The sequence below is a fragment of the Adiantum capillus-veneris genome, chromosome 7 (assembly GCF_014529385.1).
Source record: "Adiantum capillus-veneris isolate H3 chromosome 7, ASM1452938v2, whole genome shotgun sequence".
Classification (NCBI taxonomy): Eukaryota; Viridiplantae; Streptophyta; class Polypodiopsida; order Polypodiales; family Pteridaceae; genus Adiantum; species Adiantum capillus-veneris.
This window is the reverse complement of record NC_140937.1, coordinates 34,071,665-34,084,407: the sequence shown is the minus strand read 5'-3', so window position 1 is coordinate 34,084,407 and position 12,743 is coordinate 34,071,665. Positions and strand designations below refer to the sequence as shown.

The following is a 12,743-nucleotide window of genomic DNA, read 5'->3' as shown; positions in this document are numbered from 1 at the left end:
TTGTGCCACAAGTCAACATGTACCCAAGTAGGTATGTGGTGAGTTTGGGGTCCCAATTTTTTTGCATTAACCCACCCGTTAGGTCAAAGAAAAAACATTTACAAGACTTACACACTAGTTGGTCTTTGTAAAATCGAAGGTCATGGCACATTGTGTTCCTGGCTTGTAGGCCATTCATGGTGGTCTTGAAATATGTACTAGCATAAACCTAATTGAATCTTCTAGGTCTCTATCTCCTTGTGCTCATCTTTGGATTTATAAGGAAAAATCTCTAGTTATGCAATTAGAAGGCCTCTTTTTGTACTCAACTAAGTGTAGATACTTGAGATAGAACCCTTATAAGTAAGGCCTTTGACTGATTTTCTAGGCTATGATGAAAAGTAATGTCTGAGGGACAAATTTTCCGACGAGGGGTACAGGGATATTCTACTCCATTAGCTATTTCTTTCGATGTTTTTTTCCTATGCTTTGTTGTTGTGCTACCATGTGGTGGCATGTGTCATGTCACTAGTGTGCCATGTGGGATGCATATGGCCAAAAAAGAGGCAATCACAATCGACATTCGAAGTTGATATTATTTCAAGATAATGACTTGAGAACATGGTGGAGCTAAATATGAGTTCCTGAAGGAAGTGCAATAGACCACAAAAGCACCACGGTGAATCCTCTAGCAACGTTCCATGAATTGCAATTAATTAAACTCAAGGCAACTGGGGTTGCAAAAATTAATCTCTTAGTGAACTACAGTATAATAAACATGAGGAAGGTTAGAAGCCCACAATTACATCCAGACTTAAAATGGCTTTACCCCCAGCTTGAATTATGAGCATTCAACAATTGATGATGTCAGCAACAACAATAAGAGCGACCTTAACAAATAACCTTGTTACATGTCCTCTCGTATAAACTCTACAACAAGCTGCTGCAAGTCCTCTCTATGCTGAGTAAAACCATGATTTGCACCGTCCAATATATGAAGCTTGTGATTTGGTATGAAACGGTCAAACTCCTTCGCGTCCTCCACAGTGACGATCTTATCTTCAGTACCATGCACAGTCAATATTCTGCAACCAAAAAAATGTCAATAGTGTCAAAAGAGATGATGAGCATTAAGTGGATAAGAGAAGTTTGTTTTGCTCAGTACCATTTTGAGTCAGACCAGAACCAATGGCAGTCTCGTGCAACTCAATTAAGAAACAACAGTGATAGGGAGATATTCTACTATTCCATTGCAGATCAATGTAAACTCAAATGTGTCCCAGATAACATAGAAAAGCAATCAGATGCACTTTGAAACATAGCAGTAGTAGAGACAAGAATCCAAGGGTTGTGGCTTTTCTCTCCTCATAACATACCTGATTGCTTTCTCAATCTCCATGGCATTCATCTTGTATATCTTCTTTTGTGGCAACCAGTAAACTTAGCAACAAGCTGCTTGTGCCTCGTCGTTCATTTAGGCAAGGTAGTATGTTCTAGTTACTTGGAATCTCTTGGTTAAAACTCAAGCTATCATTTCAGCCCTATTTGCTGCAAGCATGCAGAAGTCTTTGTTTGTAGCAAGCTGCCAAGCAATTCTCAGAATCTGACAGCAGATTTGTGCCTATGTTACTTGAGAAAATCAGAGGAGCCTCCTGTGCGCTCATGATGCAAGCGGACTACAATTCCAAGGCAAGATTCCATTTCTGAACTATGTATTGCGTTACACCCAAAGAATTTCTTTCAGTGTAAAGGCAAGGCAATATGATCCAATTCTCCTTGGGGAATTCAAGTTCAAGCTTATATAACTGAGACACCAAATCCATTTCGGCAAAAGTTATGTCGCTTATTGGAGCTAAGTTCTGCCTACATGGACCTTGGAGGATTGGCTACCCCTTGGGCGTCAGCTCTCTTTTTTGGACCAGTCCCCCAAGGAAAGGCTGTGTGTTCAAATATGATCTAGTTCTCAGTCATATCTTGCTCAACTCAAGTACCATGAGACGGCCATATTTGCAGCAATACATTTCAAATATAGATGTTTTTAAGTTTTAGTCCCCTCAACCAGCCGATTCACAGAGGAGCCTCTGAATTTTTGACCCCATAAAAATGCCAACTTATTAGAACTCGCTGCTGTCACCACAAACAGCTTGAAAAGCTTGAAAACCAACTGACCAACCCACCGTAAATTTTCAGGTATGGCTATGACTGCTGCTTTCATGTCAGTGCTCAAGCGTTCTCTCAAATCCTCATTTGTGACTGTGTACTCTATGTTACCTAAAAAGCAGAAAGCCTTGTTAGAACTTCAAACAGTCTCTATTTACCAAAATCGTCAACTAATGCTAGCATCAGTAGATACCCTCTTTGTCCTTGATCTCCAAAAACCCTTGTTCCTCAATAAGTTGAAGACCTCTTTCTCCCAATCGCTCTTTTACACCAGCGTGGAGATTGAACCGACCACTCAAATTAACCACAGTGCTTATGTCACCATACTTGGATGCATATAAGAGCACCACATCACCACCTAAAGAGCAAAATAGACTTAATGCCTGCAAATAACAAACATGCTTACTAAGCCACCTTCGAACAAGTTTGAAATGGGAAAGAAAAGAGGACTACCTTTGCTGTGACCAACTATAGCCTTCACTTTGTGTCCTTGGGCAGCCAAATAACAAATTACTGATCGAAGATCTTCGACTTCTTTCCAGTAATTCCCATAGTGAAACTCTCCATCACTCTCTCTACATCCATGTATACAAACAATCACATGCAGTTCTACATATCCTTGTGTGATAGAGAGGTCAATTCAGAGCTCCCTTACCCATTCCCAGAAAAATCGAATCTGAAAGAGCTATAACCTGTCGCTACCAATTGTGATGTGATACTTGTCAGAGTTGAGCTTTCCTGTCACATTCAAATAAGAATTTTTTGAGCAGCCTCGGTGTTTCAAAAATTAAGTAATTACGGCAACCCAATTACAACGGGTATTTTCAAAAGTAGCATTTACAGTTAGAATCTAAGCTTTTGACAATAAACATTTGCTTACTACTGTAACATATAATAAAGTGCATTGGATCATTATTTCTGTATTTGACAGTGGTCATGGCCCATAATAACAAAAAAGACAAGTAAACAGAACTGTTTATATCAAAAGTATAAAATTATAGTGGAAAAGTTGACACATGGCATGTATCATATGGCTTATCTTGTCAAAAGACATTCCCATTTGATCAAGCACACTTATTTCAGCACCTAGAGCTCATTCAGCTATTGCCCTAGCCCCCTTTCAATTTTACTGCTTCGTAGTCAAGCGCATGCAAAGCTATATGAGGTCAACCAAGTATTAGAGCTTATGAAGTGAACTGGGACAAGAGGCTATTCAAGTTAATAGGACTTTACGTTTTTCTTGGTATAGCCAGTGGGCCAAATTGGACATTATTAACGGAGTATTAGTTGCAATGCATGTAGTTTGACCTTCTTCGCTACCAGAGACTAAAGTCTACACTTTCCACACATCAGATAAGATGGATAACAGAAACCTCTTGTAAGTTGACGCAGGCTTTAAGCAAGAAGGTGTGTGCGACACATGAGAATGAGACTTACACGTTCATGCATATCCTCCATGAGGAGAAATTCCAATCTTCCAGCATGATTTTGTCAAAAAGTGATTATATGGCGACCAACTGGCCCAGTAGAAGGGGGAGAGAGAAATCGCCAAACCATGACGAGGTGTCCATGCAGCGCTAACTGGTAGCCTGCCAAATCCGCCACAAATGGCGCCACAATTTACAGGTGCTGACATGGAAGCTTTTTTGGCGACAATTGAAAGCATTGACTTGCAGAGAATCTAGAGACGCCGATTATTTAGCAATGGCTGCTTTTCGCCTATATAAGTGTGCCTTGGGAGTGCTCTCTCGCAGATCAGTGCAAGGTTGAATAGTTGCAGAGAGTGACTCCCTGGCAGTTGTACTCTGTGACCTATTAATATAAAAAGAAGTATTGATACGGGCACTGACTTAGGCCTAAGGCCAGTGCATCTGGGTAGAGAACTACGCTCTACCATGTCTCGACTTGAATTGTTTTGAAGCTCAAGTATTTGCTCTTGATTCACCGCCTCGCCAATGGCTTGCCCATTTCAGTGGTCTCAGGGCTTCAGCAGATTTTTTTTTATGAAGGATCCGATCCGACATTTTGCAACTCGCACCATGGATTCACACAGAGAATCCAACATGGAAGACTAAAATTAGAAGAGCAAGGTTCTCGACAAAAACCTGCTGTTAAAAAAGAGGAGACTAACGGAGAAGTTGGGGAGAAGATCAAATAGACCAGGACGAAGATCAGATGAGCAGCTGGACGAAGAAAAGCAAGACAAAGATGATGAGATTGGGACTCAACATAGAGATCCTGCGGATGAGGGAACTCTGACAAAGAACCTTGATTCCGACTCGGCTACTGCGGTTTTCAGGCGTCAGCTCGAAGTCCAAGCTTATACAGATTGACTTCTCAGTTTTACAAAGGATCCTCTATATACAAAATCAACCCCTGACGGAAGTTTACGAACAGAAGCAGAACATCGCCAACCCTAAACTAACATCTGCAATATAGATTAAAGCAAACCTGAAAGCTGTCAAGAATTCACACCCTCTCCTCTCAGCAGAGGCCATTCAGAGGGAGACAGAGCACCAAGAGAGCAAACTTATGAAGAGCTTGGGACATTCAACGACAGGCACGGGACACAAGTCAAAGTCCAAGTCGTTTCTACGTTACTTGGTCAGGAAGCCCACTTTTTTGGGTCAAGAAGAAAACACCACCGATGTGTTCACTTCGAGGACGAGAACTCTAGTTCTAGTTCTAGTGACGAAGAAGAGAGACGGCCACAGAAACGAAAGCATCAATGAACCGAGTCCCACAAGCTAGAGGACATTATGACATTTGAGAAGAAGAGGATGACTCACATGGCAGTTCCTCTACTTTTGGCTCTACCTTTGGAAGAAAGTGGAGCCACATACTTCAACCGACCAAGTATAATTATTTGGAGCCTTGCAGGGGCAAGAAAAAATTTAAGCATGGCAGTCAAAGCGTCGGGTTTGATACTTTGTCGGGATTCATCAAGGATACAAATACAACACTGCTTTCATCTAGCAGTTTATCACTACTTTCTCAGGAGGTGATTTTACGAAGGCTTCCAAGGTCCGGAAAGTAGCACCCCATCTTAAGGGGAATACACAGACGTGGTGATTAACTCTTTCACTACCGGGAAAGGCCCCTTACAATTAGGTGGGGTTTAAGAGATTGTTTTAGCTCTTTGGTTGACACCACAGTACAACACAAAAAATTCAACCGCATGGAATCGTTTAAGGATGAAGAAACAAGATACACTTTCAACTTATATTGAGAGATTTTGGGATACTTTTCTGCCTGTAGCTTCCTTCCGTCTCTCTTAAAGAACAGATGGAGCATACTGTTGCGGTCTGCCCAAAGAACTTCAGAGATACTGCCTAAAGCAGAAGTCTTCTAGTATTCAGCAACTTATAGACAACACTTGGGATGGCTATTCAATGTTGACAGGCTCCTTGGCATTCGCGACGGATAAACGTGTATCCAAATCCTCAAACAAAAGGGAAAGAAGGGTAAAAACTTGACTCTTCTTTCATCATAAGTAATCCACAGTTCCAAAAATGTCTGTCGAGCAAAAGGCAGAGTATTATAAGCAAGGAAAGTGCTATACACGTCGTGAATCAGGGCACATTTTGGCGAAAGGAGGAGCAAATGGAAGACAAACCTAAAACATTTAAAGCAGTAGGGAGGGAAAAGCAAAGAAGGGAAAGACGAAAGCAAGACTTGTACCAGATTCCATGGGAACACCCAAGGACCACAAAGATGATTGAGCTCTACAGATTTCGTAGGGACGCCGAGTATTGAGCTCTACAAATTTCATGGGGACACCCAAGGACCACAAAAATGAGAGTACTGAGCTTTGCAAAGTGTGGGTAGAATTGCCTCTAGAGAGAGCGATTGCCTTCGGAGTGAGCGGTATCAAATTGTTGGATGAAAGACAATGCCTTATTATTTTTTCCCAAGAACAATCCTTCCATTAGTTAATAAAACTGCCCACAGGGCTACAACCACCTCTACTAGACAGGACTACATCAAAAACAAGGGGAGACTCTCCCAGTGAGAAAAAAAAATATCTATAATGGGGGCTAAATCACGAGATGGGAGGAGGAAAGAGCTACACAGGTGGACGGTAGTGCCATCTGGGTGCACCTTGGACCATGGTGAACAAAGGCCCTTGGTGCCAGAGTCGCAGGAAAGCCTCTCTATGCTCTCGCATGCGGTCGGAGCTGCCCTGGAGTCTCTCGAGCTGACCCCTAAGAATGTGAATCAGCTCCAACCAAAAATCACGAGCAGTCTTTGCCGGTGGGACAGGGCGAGCCTCGAAGATGCGGAAGTAGCGGGCCCGCCAAATGAACCAGAGTGTCAGGCCACAGACGAGCTCCCAACACACATCTCTCTCACTGCACCACTCCTAGGGAGTAAGCTCTATGGCAAGCTGGAGAGTAGGTCGCCCCCCTGGATCACTATCATCCTGCTGGTAGAAGCCAACTCAAATGGAGCGCAAGGCCCGTGAGAGTGGACCAGGCTACAGCACCCCAAGTGTACTGTCGAGTTGTGGATCAGCCAAAGAACCCGAAGCCAAACCTGTTGTGCCATGGGGCAGTCCCACAGACAGTGACACTCATTCTCCAAAGGATGGCCACAAGCTGCACAGGCTGCCGAAAAGCCACTGTGTACTAGCCAGCTCACAACTACTGTAGCTTTGTGTGCAACTAGCCACTAGAACACAATGACTCTCCTCGGCTGCCTCTCCTACCAATAAAGTGATGCAGCAGGATGAGCCTCTCTCTGTGCTGCCAATATGTGGCGCCCCAATCGAACTGTGTACTAAAAGAAGGGGATCCCAAGGTGATCGGCTGAGAAGAAGGGATCTCTCCAGGACCACTCTCCAGGGTCCCACTACACTCGTGCCAGAGGGCAGCTCTCCCAAGCCCAAAGCCACCAGTGGCTTAGGACAATCCCTTATTTGTATCCTTAAATCCGCGAAAGCAACACTCTGACCACTATCCTTGGATTCTCTCTTGCCTCAACAAGCCCCTTAATCATCATACTTGGTTGTCCGAAGTATGTGGCTGTGCTTCCTTCCATGAGTAGAGTCAAAAGTAGAGGATATGTCATATGAATCGTCCTCTTCATTCGAATTGTCATAGCACCTTCGAGTTCGGTGAGACTTGATTCGTCAATGCTTTCATTTCTGCAACCATCCCTCTTCTTCACTAAAACTCGAACTAGAGACCTCAGGATCAAAGTGAATACATTAGCTGTGTTTTCTTCGTGACCCCCTTTTTGCTAGGTCAAAAAAAGTGGGTTTTCTACCCGAAGCCGAACACGGGATCCAACATATGCCCAATATATGAAGAACCAATCGATTCCTAAATTAAGTGAACTATGGCGGAAGACAACCGGACAACTTCTAACATTGGCCATGAAAACCAAAGCAAGGCCAAAAGCAAAAAAGAAGCGCTCTCTTCTTACAAAGGAGGACATCTACAACACTATGGAACGCAAAATCCGCAAGATAATGAAGTACTGGAAGCACTCAAAAAAGGGACGGAAGTCCCCAAGTCTTTTCCCGGGTACTTGGGTAGACAGCCCACGTTTGAAAAATTAGCCAAAAAGTGATCTAAGAAGCGACACTGCCGACGTGTTCACTTCGAAGATGACATTAGCCCTTCTTCTCCCTCTTCTACTGATGAAGATCGATGGGAGACAAGAAAGCGGAAGTATAAGAAGATCAGATCCAAACGAGGCAAAAAGAGCTATTAACGCTCAAATCTTGACATTACCTCTCCTAATGATTCGGACTCTAGAAGAGGAAGGAAGAGCTACCGACGCTCAAACCTGGACACTACCTCTTCCAATGACTCAGATCTTATGTCTTTGGCAATGTTTTTGACGTGAAAAGGAAGCATCTAATTCGAGAACCTAAATAGGCTAGTTTTGAACAGAGAAGGAGGCGGGAGTTCAAGGATGGGGGTCAAAGCATCAGATTTGACACTTTCTCAAGACATAAGGATACCCATCGAGCTCTGTCCTTTATTCAACATTTGATACAGATTTCTACGGGGACAACTTTTCAAAAGCTTCCGAGGTTCTGTCACAAATTGATGGCATGGCAGTGCAATCCGGACACACACACGGTAAAGTGATGAAGTGGCTGACTGTACGGACACCCGAAAAATGAGCTAGCAAGCTGACTGTACGGGAATCCGTGAAACGAGCTGACAGCTGCTACAGATGTGGCAGAACTGTACGCAAATCCGTAAATTGCGCTGACTGCTTTTTTGGCAATTTTTGGCAATTTTGGAGCCAGAAGCTTTTGGGACTTGTTTGCTTTTAAGTTTGAAGCTTTTGGGAGTGTTTGCTTTTGAGTTTTAAAGCTTTTGGGGCTCTGCTTTTGGCATCCATGTAAGAATAAAAGAGCCCTAAGGGCCTCACTTCTCTGGGCATCTGGACGCAGAGTTTGCCCAAAGAAGCAAGCGTTGCAAACTTTTATGAAGTTCAAGTATCGCATGACCCACACATCAGAGTGGGCCTGCGAAGAGTCCTTTCCAGGATCCCACACGTTGTTGGCGATCTCCCTCTACGCCATACAGTTCAGTACCAGTACCTCACTCTGAAAAGGAGGGGGTGTCACGTGCACATCTAACCCTATGTGTACGTACGTGGACAAGCTACTTCATGACATGGGTTCATTTCAATTCAGTTCAGTTAGCTTAGAAACTGTTCTGGCACTTTTGTGAGTTTGTTCACAGACCGTGCATGTCCAGACACTTAGAATAGATGCATATCCTCTCGTTGCACACAGCATGATCATCAGATCTCAGTCAAAACCCATCAGAAGCATTTTTACAGTGCGTAGACCTATTTTCCCTATTTTTGACATTTTTCACTCATTATTTTTAAGGGACTTTGTTGGGAACTAGGTAGGGCAAATTTGATAAGCTTGTATAAATAGAAACCTAGCGCTAGCACTCTTGGGCAGAAGAGGCAGCAGGAGCTTCGATTCATCAGGCACCTTCTCATCAGAACTCCCAGCAGACCTAGCGTTTTTGCTACAGCAAGGACCTAGCGTTTTCAGCAAGACCAGTCTGGCGTTTCTAATTGCAGATCAGCCCTAGCGCTTTGCATTGCAGCAGCCTGGCGACAGCAAGATCAGCAGTTCCCCTAGCGTTAGCAGATTTCCACCGCAAGATCAATTTTCAGCCCTAGCATTTTTGCATCAGCTTGGCAGTCCAACGTTTTGCAGATCTACCGCGACAGAACCCCCACAAGCATCAGCATTTTCAGTTTTCAGCAGTTAGACATCGCAGTAGAAGTCCCGAACCTCACAAAACTCACCTTTCCGTAGCAGATCCTCGCCGCACGGTCAAATCCTGCGAAGTTTGCAGTTCCAGCCCGGAAAACGCAGATTTCCGCATCTGCATTTTCAGTGCGCATCGTCGTCATCAACATAGAGTCAGAATTCAGCAGATAAAGATTTGCAGATTTCAGCCATTAGTGTTTTCAGTTTTCAGCCCGTCTCGTCATCGTCGTCGTCCTCATCGTCGTCGTCCTCATCGTCGTCGACATCGTCGGCAAGTCCAAGCATTGTAGAGATTTGTGCAATCAATAGTAGACCGCTCTCGCCATAGAGAGTAGGGCCTTAGGAGGAGGGTTTGACAACATTTTGGTGTCGTATTTTTCTCTCTCTATCTCTCACTCTCAACACCTTCATTCACAGTGTTCACCACTTTGTTTGTGTCCGTTGCGCTCTCTCACTAAAGGAACGGAAGGCTCTCCCTTCCGTAAGTAAAAGGAACCCTTAAGCACAGTTCGGAGCACTCATCTTGAGGAAAGTTCAACATTCACTTCCACTGCACCTTACTGCTTTTGGGGCTCTCCTTTTGGCATTCCTTGTAAGAATAAAAGGAGCCCAAGGACCTCACTTTCGAGGGCATCTGAACGTAGAGCCTGAGAGTCGAAGACCCATGGGAATTGTACCCATGACAGTGGCACCTCACGGCACATGACACCCTCTTAAGGATCTAATGTCCAACATGCGACAACACTCTGGTACTATCTTCATCGGCGACAAATCTAAAATTCCCATTCACAACGAGGGTTCCCTGGAGCTCATTCCCGACGGCTGAGGGGGTATGCATACCTCCTAGGTACTATATGCTCCAAAGCTGGGGTTTCATCTTATGTCAGTGCACGAGGTGTGCAAGCTTGGCATGGAGGTGATCTTCTCAGAGGACTCAGTGCCCATACGGGATCGGCACACCGGTATAGAAGTCAGAGGGGACTCGATAGAGAATGGCCTCTATCAACTCCATGCTCTTTCTTCATCAACTCAGATACCCACAGGTGATTTATGGCATTACAGGTTTGGCCATTTGAACAACGAAGCCCTTCGACTTGCTTTTCGTGAGCACATGCTTCACAGCTCACCAGATCTTGGGAGTAAGCATGGAAAATGCATTACTTGCATTCGCGGGAAACAACATCGTGAATCTATCCCGAGGCTTTCTACATGCCAAGCCACACGCGTATTGGAGTTGGTTCACACCGACCTTTGTGGACCTATGCATACCCCTTCTCTCGGCAAGGCTCTTTACTTTATGTTATTGGTGGATGACTTTAGCCACTTTACTCGTGCATATTTTCTGCAGCATAAGCACGAGGCATTTGGCCTCTTCAAGAATTGGCGTACGCTTGTGAAGAAGGAAAGCAATCATGTTTTGAAGACCATTCGATCGAACAAAGGTAGGGAGTTTACTTCCAATGCTTTCATTTAGTTTTGTATTGACCATGGTATCAAGCGAGAGCTTGCAAATACCAATACACCTTCAGAGAATGGAATTGTGGAGCGGAAGAATAGGACAGTGGTAGAGATGGCACGGACCAATCTTGAGCATCGAGATTTACCTAAGTCCTTATGGGCTGAGGCAGTTGTGACGGCTGCCCACACCATAAAGTGATCTCCAACCTCTTTAGTTCCAAAGATGACACCATTTGAAGCCTACTTTGGTAAGAAGCTCGACGTCTCCCATTTTCGGATTTTTGGGAGCGATGCCTATGTCCATGTACCGAAGGACCAAAGGGGGAAGTTTGACCCCAAGACCCGAAGAATGTTCTTTGTCAGCTACAACCCTCTTTCAGTGGGATATCGACTTTATGATCCAGAGAAGAAGGAGATTGTTCTCAGCCATGATGTTGTCTTCAACAAGACCTTACCTTCAGAGGGGGCTTCCGCTCCCAAGCCTTCCACGACGACTCCTGATTTGCCGATTCTTGGAGACCCGGATTTTGATTTGCCCTATGAGGAGCCCTCTTCTCCTACCCCTATCCCTCAGGCTACGGAGGAGCATGCACCCATTCCCGATGATGCCGTTGACAGTGGTTCTCATCATAGTGCCGAGGTAGAGACAGATATGCCAGTAGCTCCTCCCACGGGGAGCAAGCCCGACAAGTTGCCGAAGTGGCTATTGGAGACTTTGAGAGATTCAACAACCTCAGATTTTCCACCCGATTGGCGTGAAGTCGGTACCACAGGACACTCTTAGCGACTTTGACTTGCTGAGGTGGATGAACCTTTACTTCAAGTGAACTATGCATTGATGTCTACAGTGATCAAGGACACAGTTCCTCTTATAGTTGAGGAGGCACTTTCACAACCAAAGTGGAAGTTGGCCATGCAGAAAGAGCTTGATTCCATCAAGAAGAACAACACATGGGTGTTGGTTCCACGGCCTGCCACGCAGAAAGTGATCAAGGTCAAGTGGGTCCAAGTACAAAGCTGACGGTTCTTTGGATAAGCACAAGGCAAGGCTTGTTGCCAAAGGCTTTTCCCAGAAACTCGGTGTAGACTACGAGGAGACCTTTGCACCCACCGCACGGATGGCGACCATTCGGATTGTTTTTGCCCTTGCTACCTTTTTTGGGTGGCCGGTTTTTCATATGGATGTAGTCTCGGCATTCCTCGATGGTGATTTGGAGGAGAAGGTTTATGTGGAACAACCTCCAGGGTTCGAGGATCCGGACTTTGCAAACATGGTTTGTAGATTTCTCAAGCCCCTCTATGGCCTCGAGCAATCCCCTTGAGTGTGGTACCAAAAGATTGATTCCTTTTTCCTACGACACTTCTTTCTCAGATCTTCTGTTGATCCAGACTTGTACATTTACCGTGAGGGAGGGTTAGTGACACTTATTATCCTCTACGTCGACGATCTTGTGATTACAAGTAGCCATGTTGAGCACATCCGCAGTTTTATAGCAACCTTAGCAGAGGAGTTTGAGATGACAGATCTTGGCTTGCTTCATCATTTTTTTGGATTAAAGGTTTGGCAAACAAAGGGGGGGCATCTTCCTCTCTCAGGAGCGGTACATCCAGGAATTATTGGAAGCATTTGGTATGACCAAGTGCAACTATATCTCTACTCCCACGAATCCCAATCAGAAGTTGTCACAGTTTGATCTTCCTCTTTTAGAAGATGCTTCAAAGCATTGGAAACTAGTTGGTTCTGTCATTTGGGTTCTCAACACCCGATTTGATGCCAGTTTCGCGGTGGGTCTTCTCAATTCCTTTATGCATAAACCCGCCAAGTTACACTTGCAGCAGGCCCTTAGGATCCTGCGGTATTTGAAAGCGACCAAGTCATTCAGCATTC

General features: G+C 44.6%; 1 protein-coding gene across 1 annotated transcript in view; it reads right to left on the bottom strand.

Moving 5' to 3' along the window:
• Nucleotides 1-716: 716 nt before the first annotated feature.
• LOC147453670 (uncharacterized) overlaps nt 717-12,743 on the bottom strand; it is a 45,123-nt gene continuing 33,096 nt past the window's right edge. The window contains exons 3-7 of the mRNA XM_086515787.1: nt 2,795-2,877; nt 2,593-2,714; nt 2,333-2,497; nt 2,157-2,250; nt 717-1,064 (exon numbers count right to left, since the gene is read on the bottom strand). Of these exons, the coding sequence (XP_086371913.1) occupies nt 887-1,064; nt 2,157-2,250; nt 2,333-2,497; nt 2,593-2,714; nt 2,795-2,877 (642 nt within the window). The 3' untranslated portion in view covers nt 717-886. The remainder of the gene's footprint in view (nt 1,065-2,156; nt 2,251-2,332; nt 2,498-2,592; nt 2,715-2,794; nt 2,878-12,743) is intronic.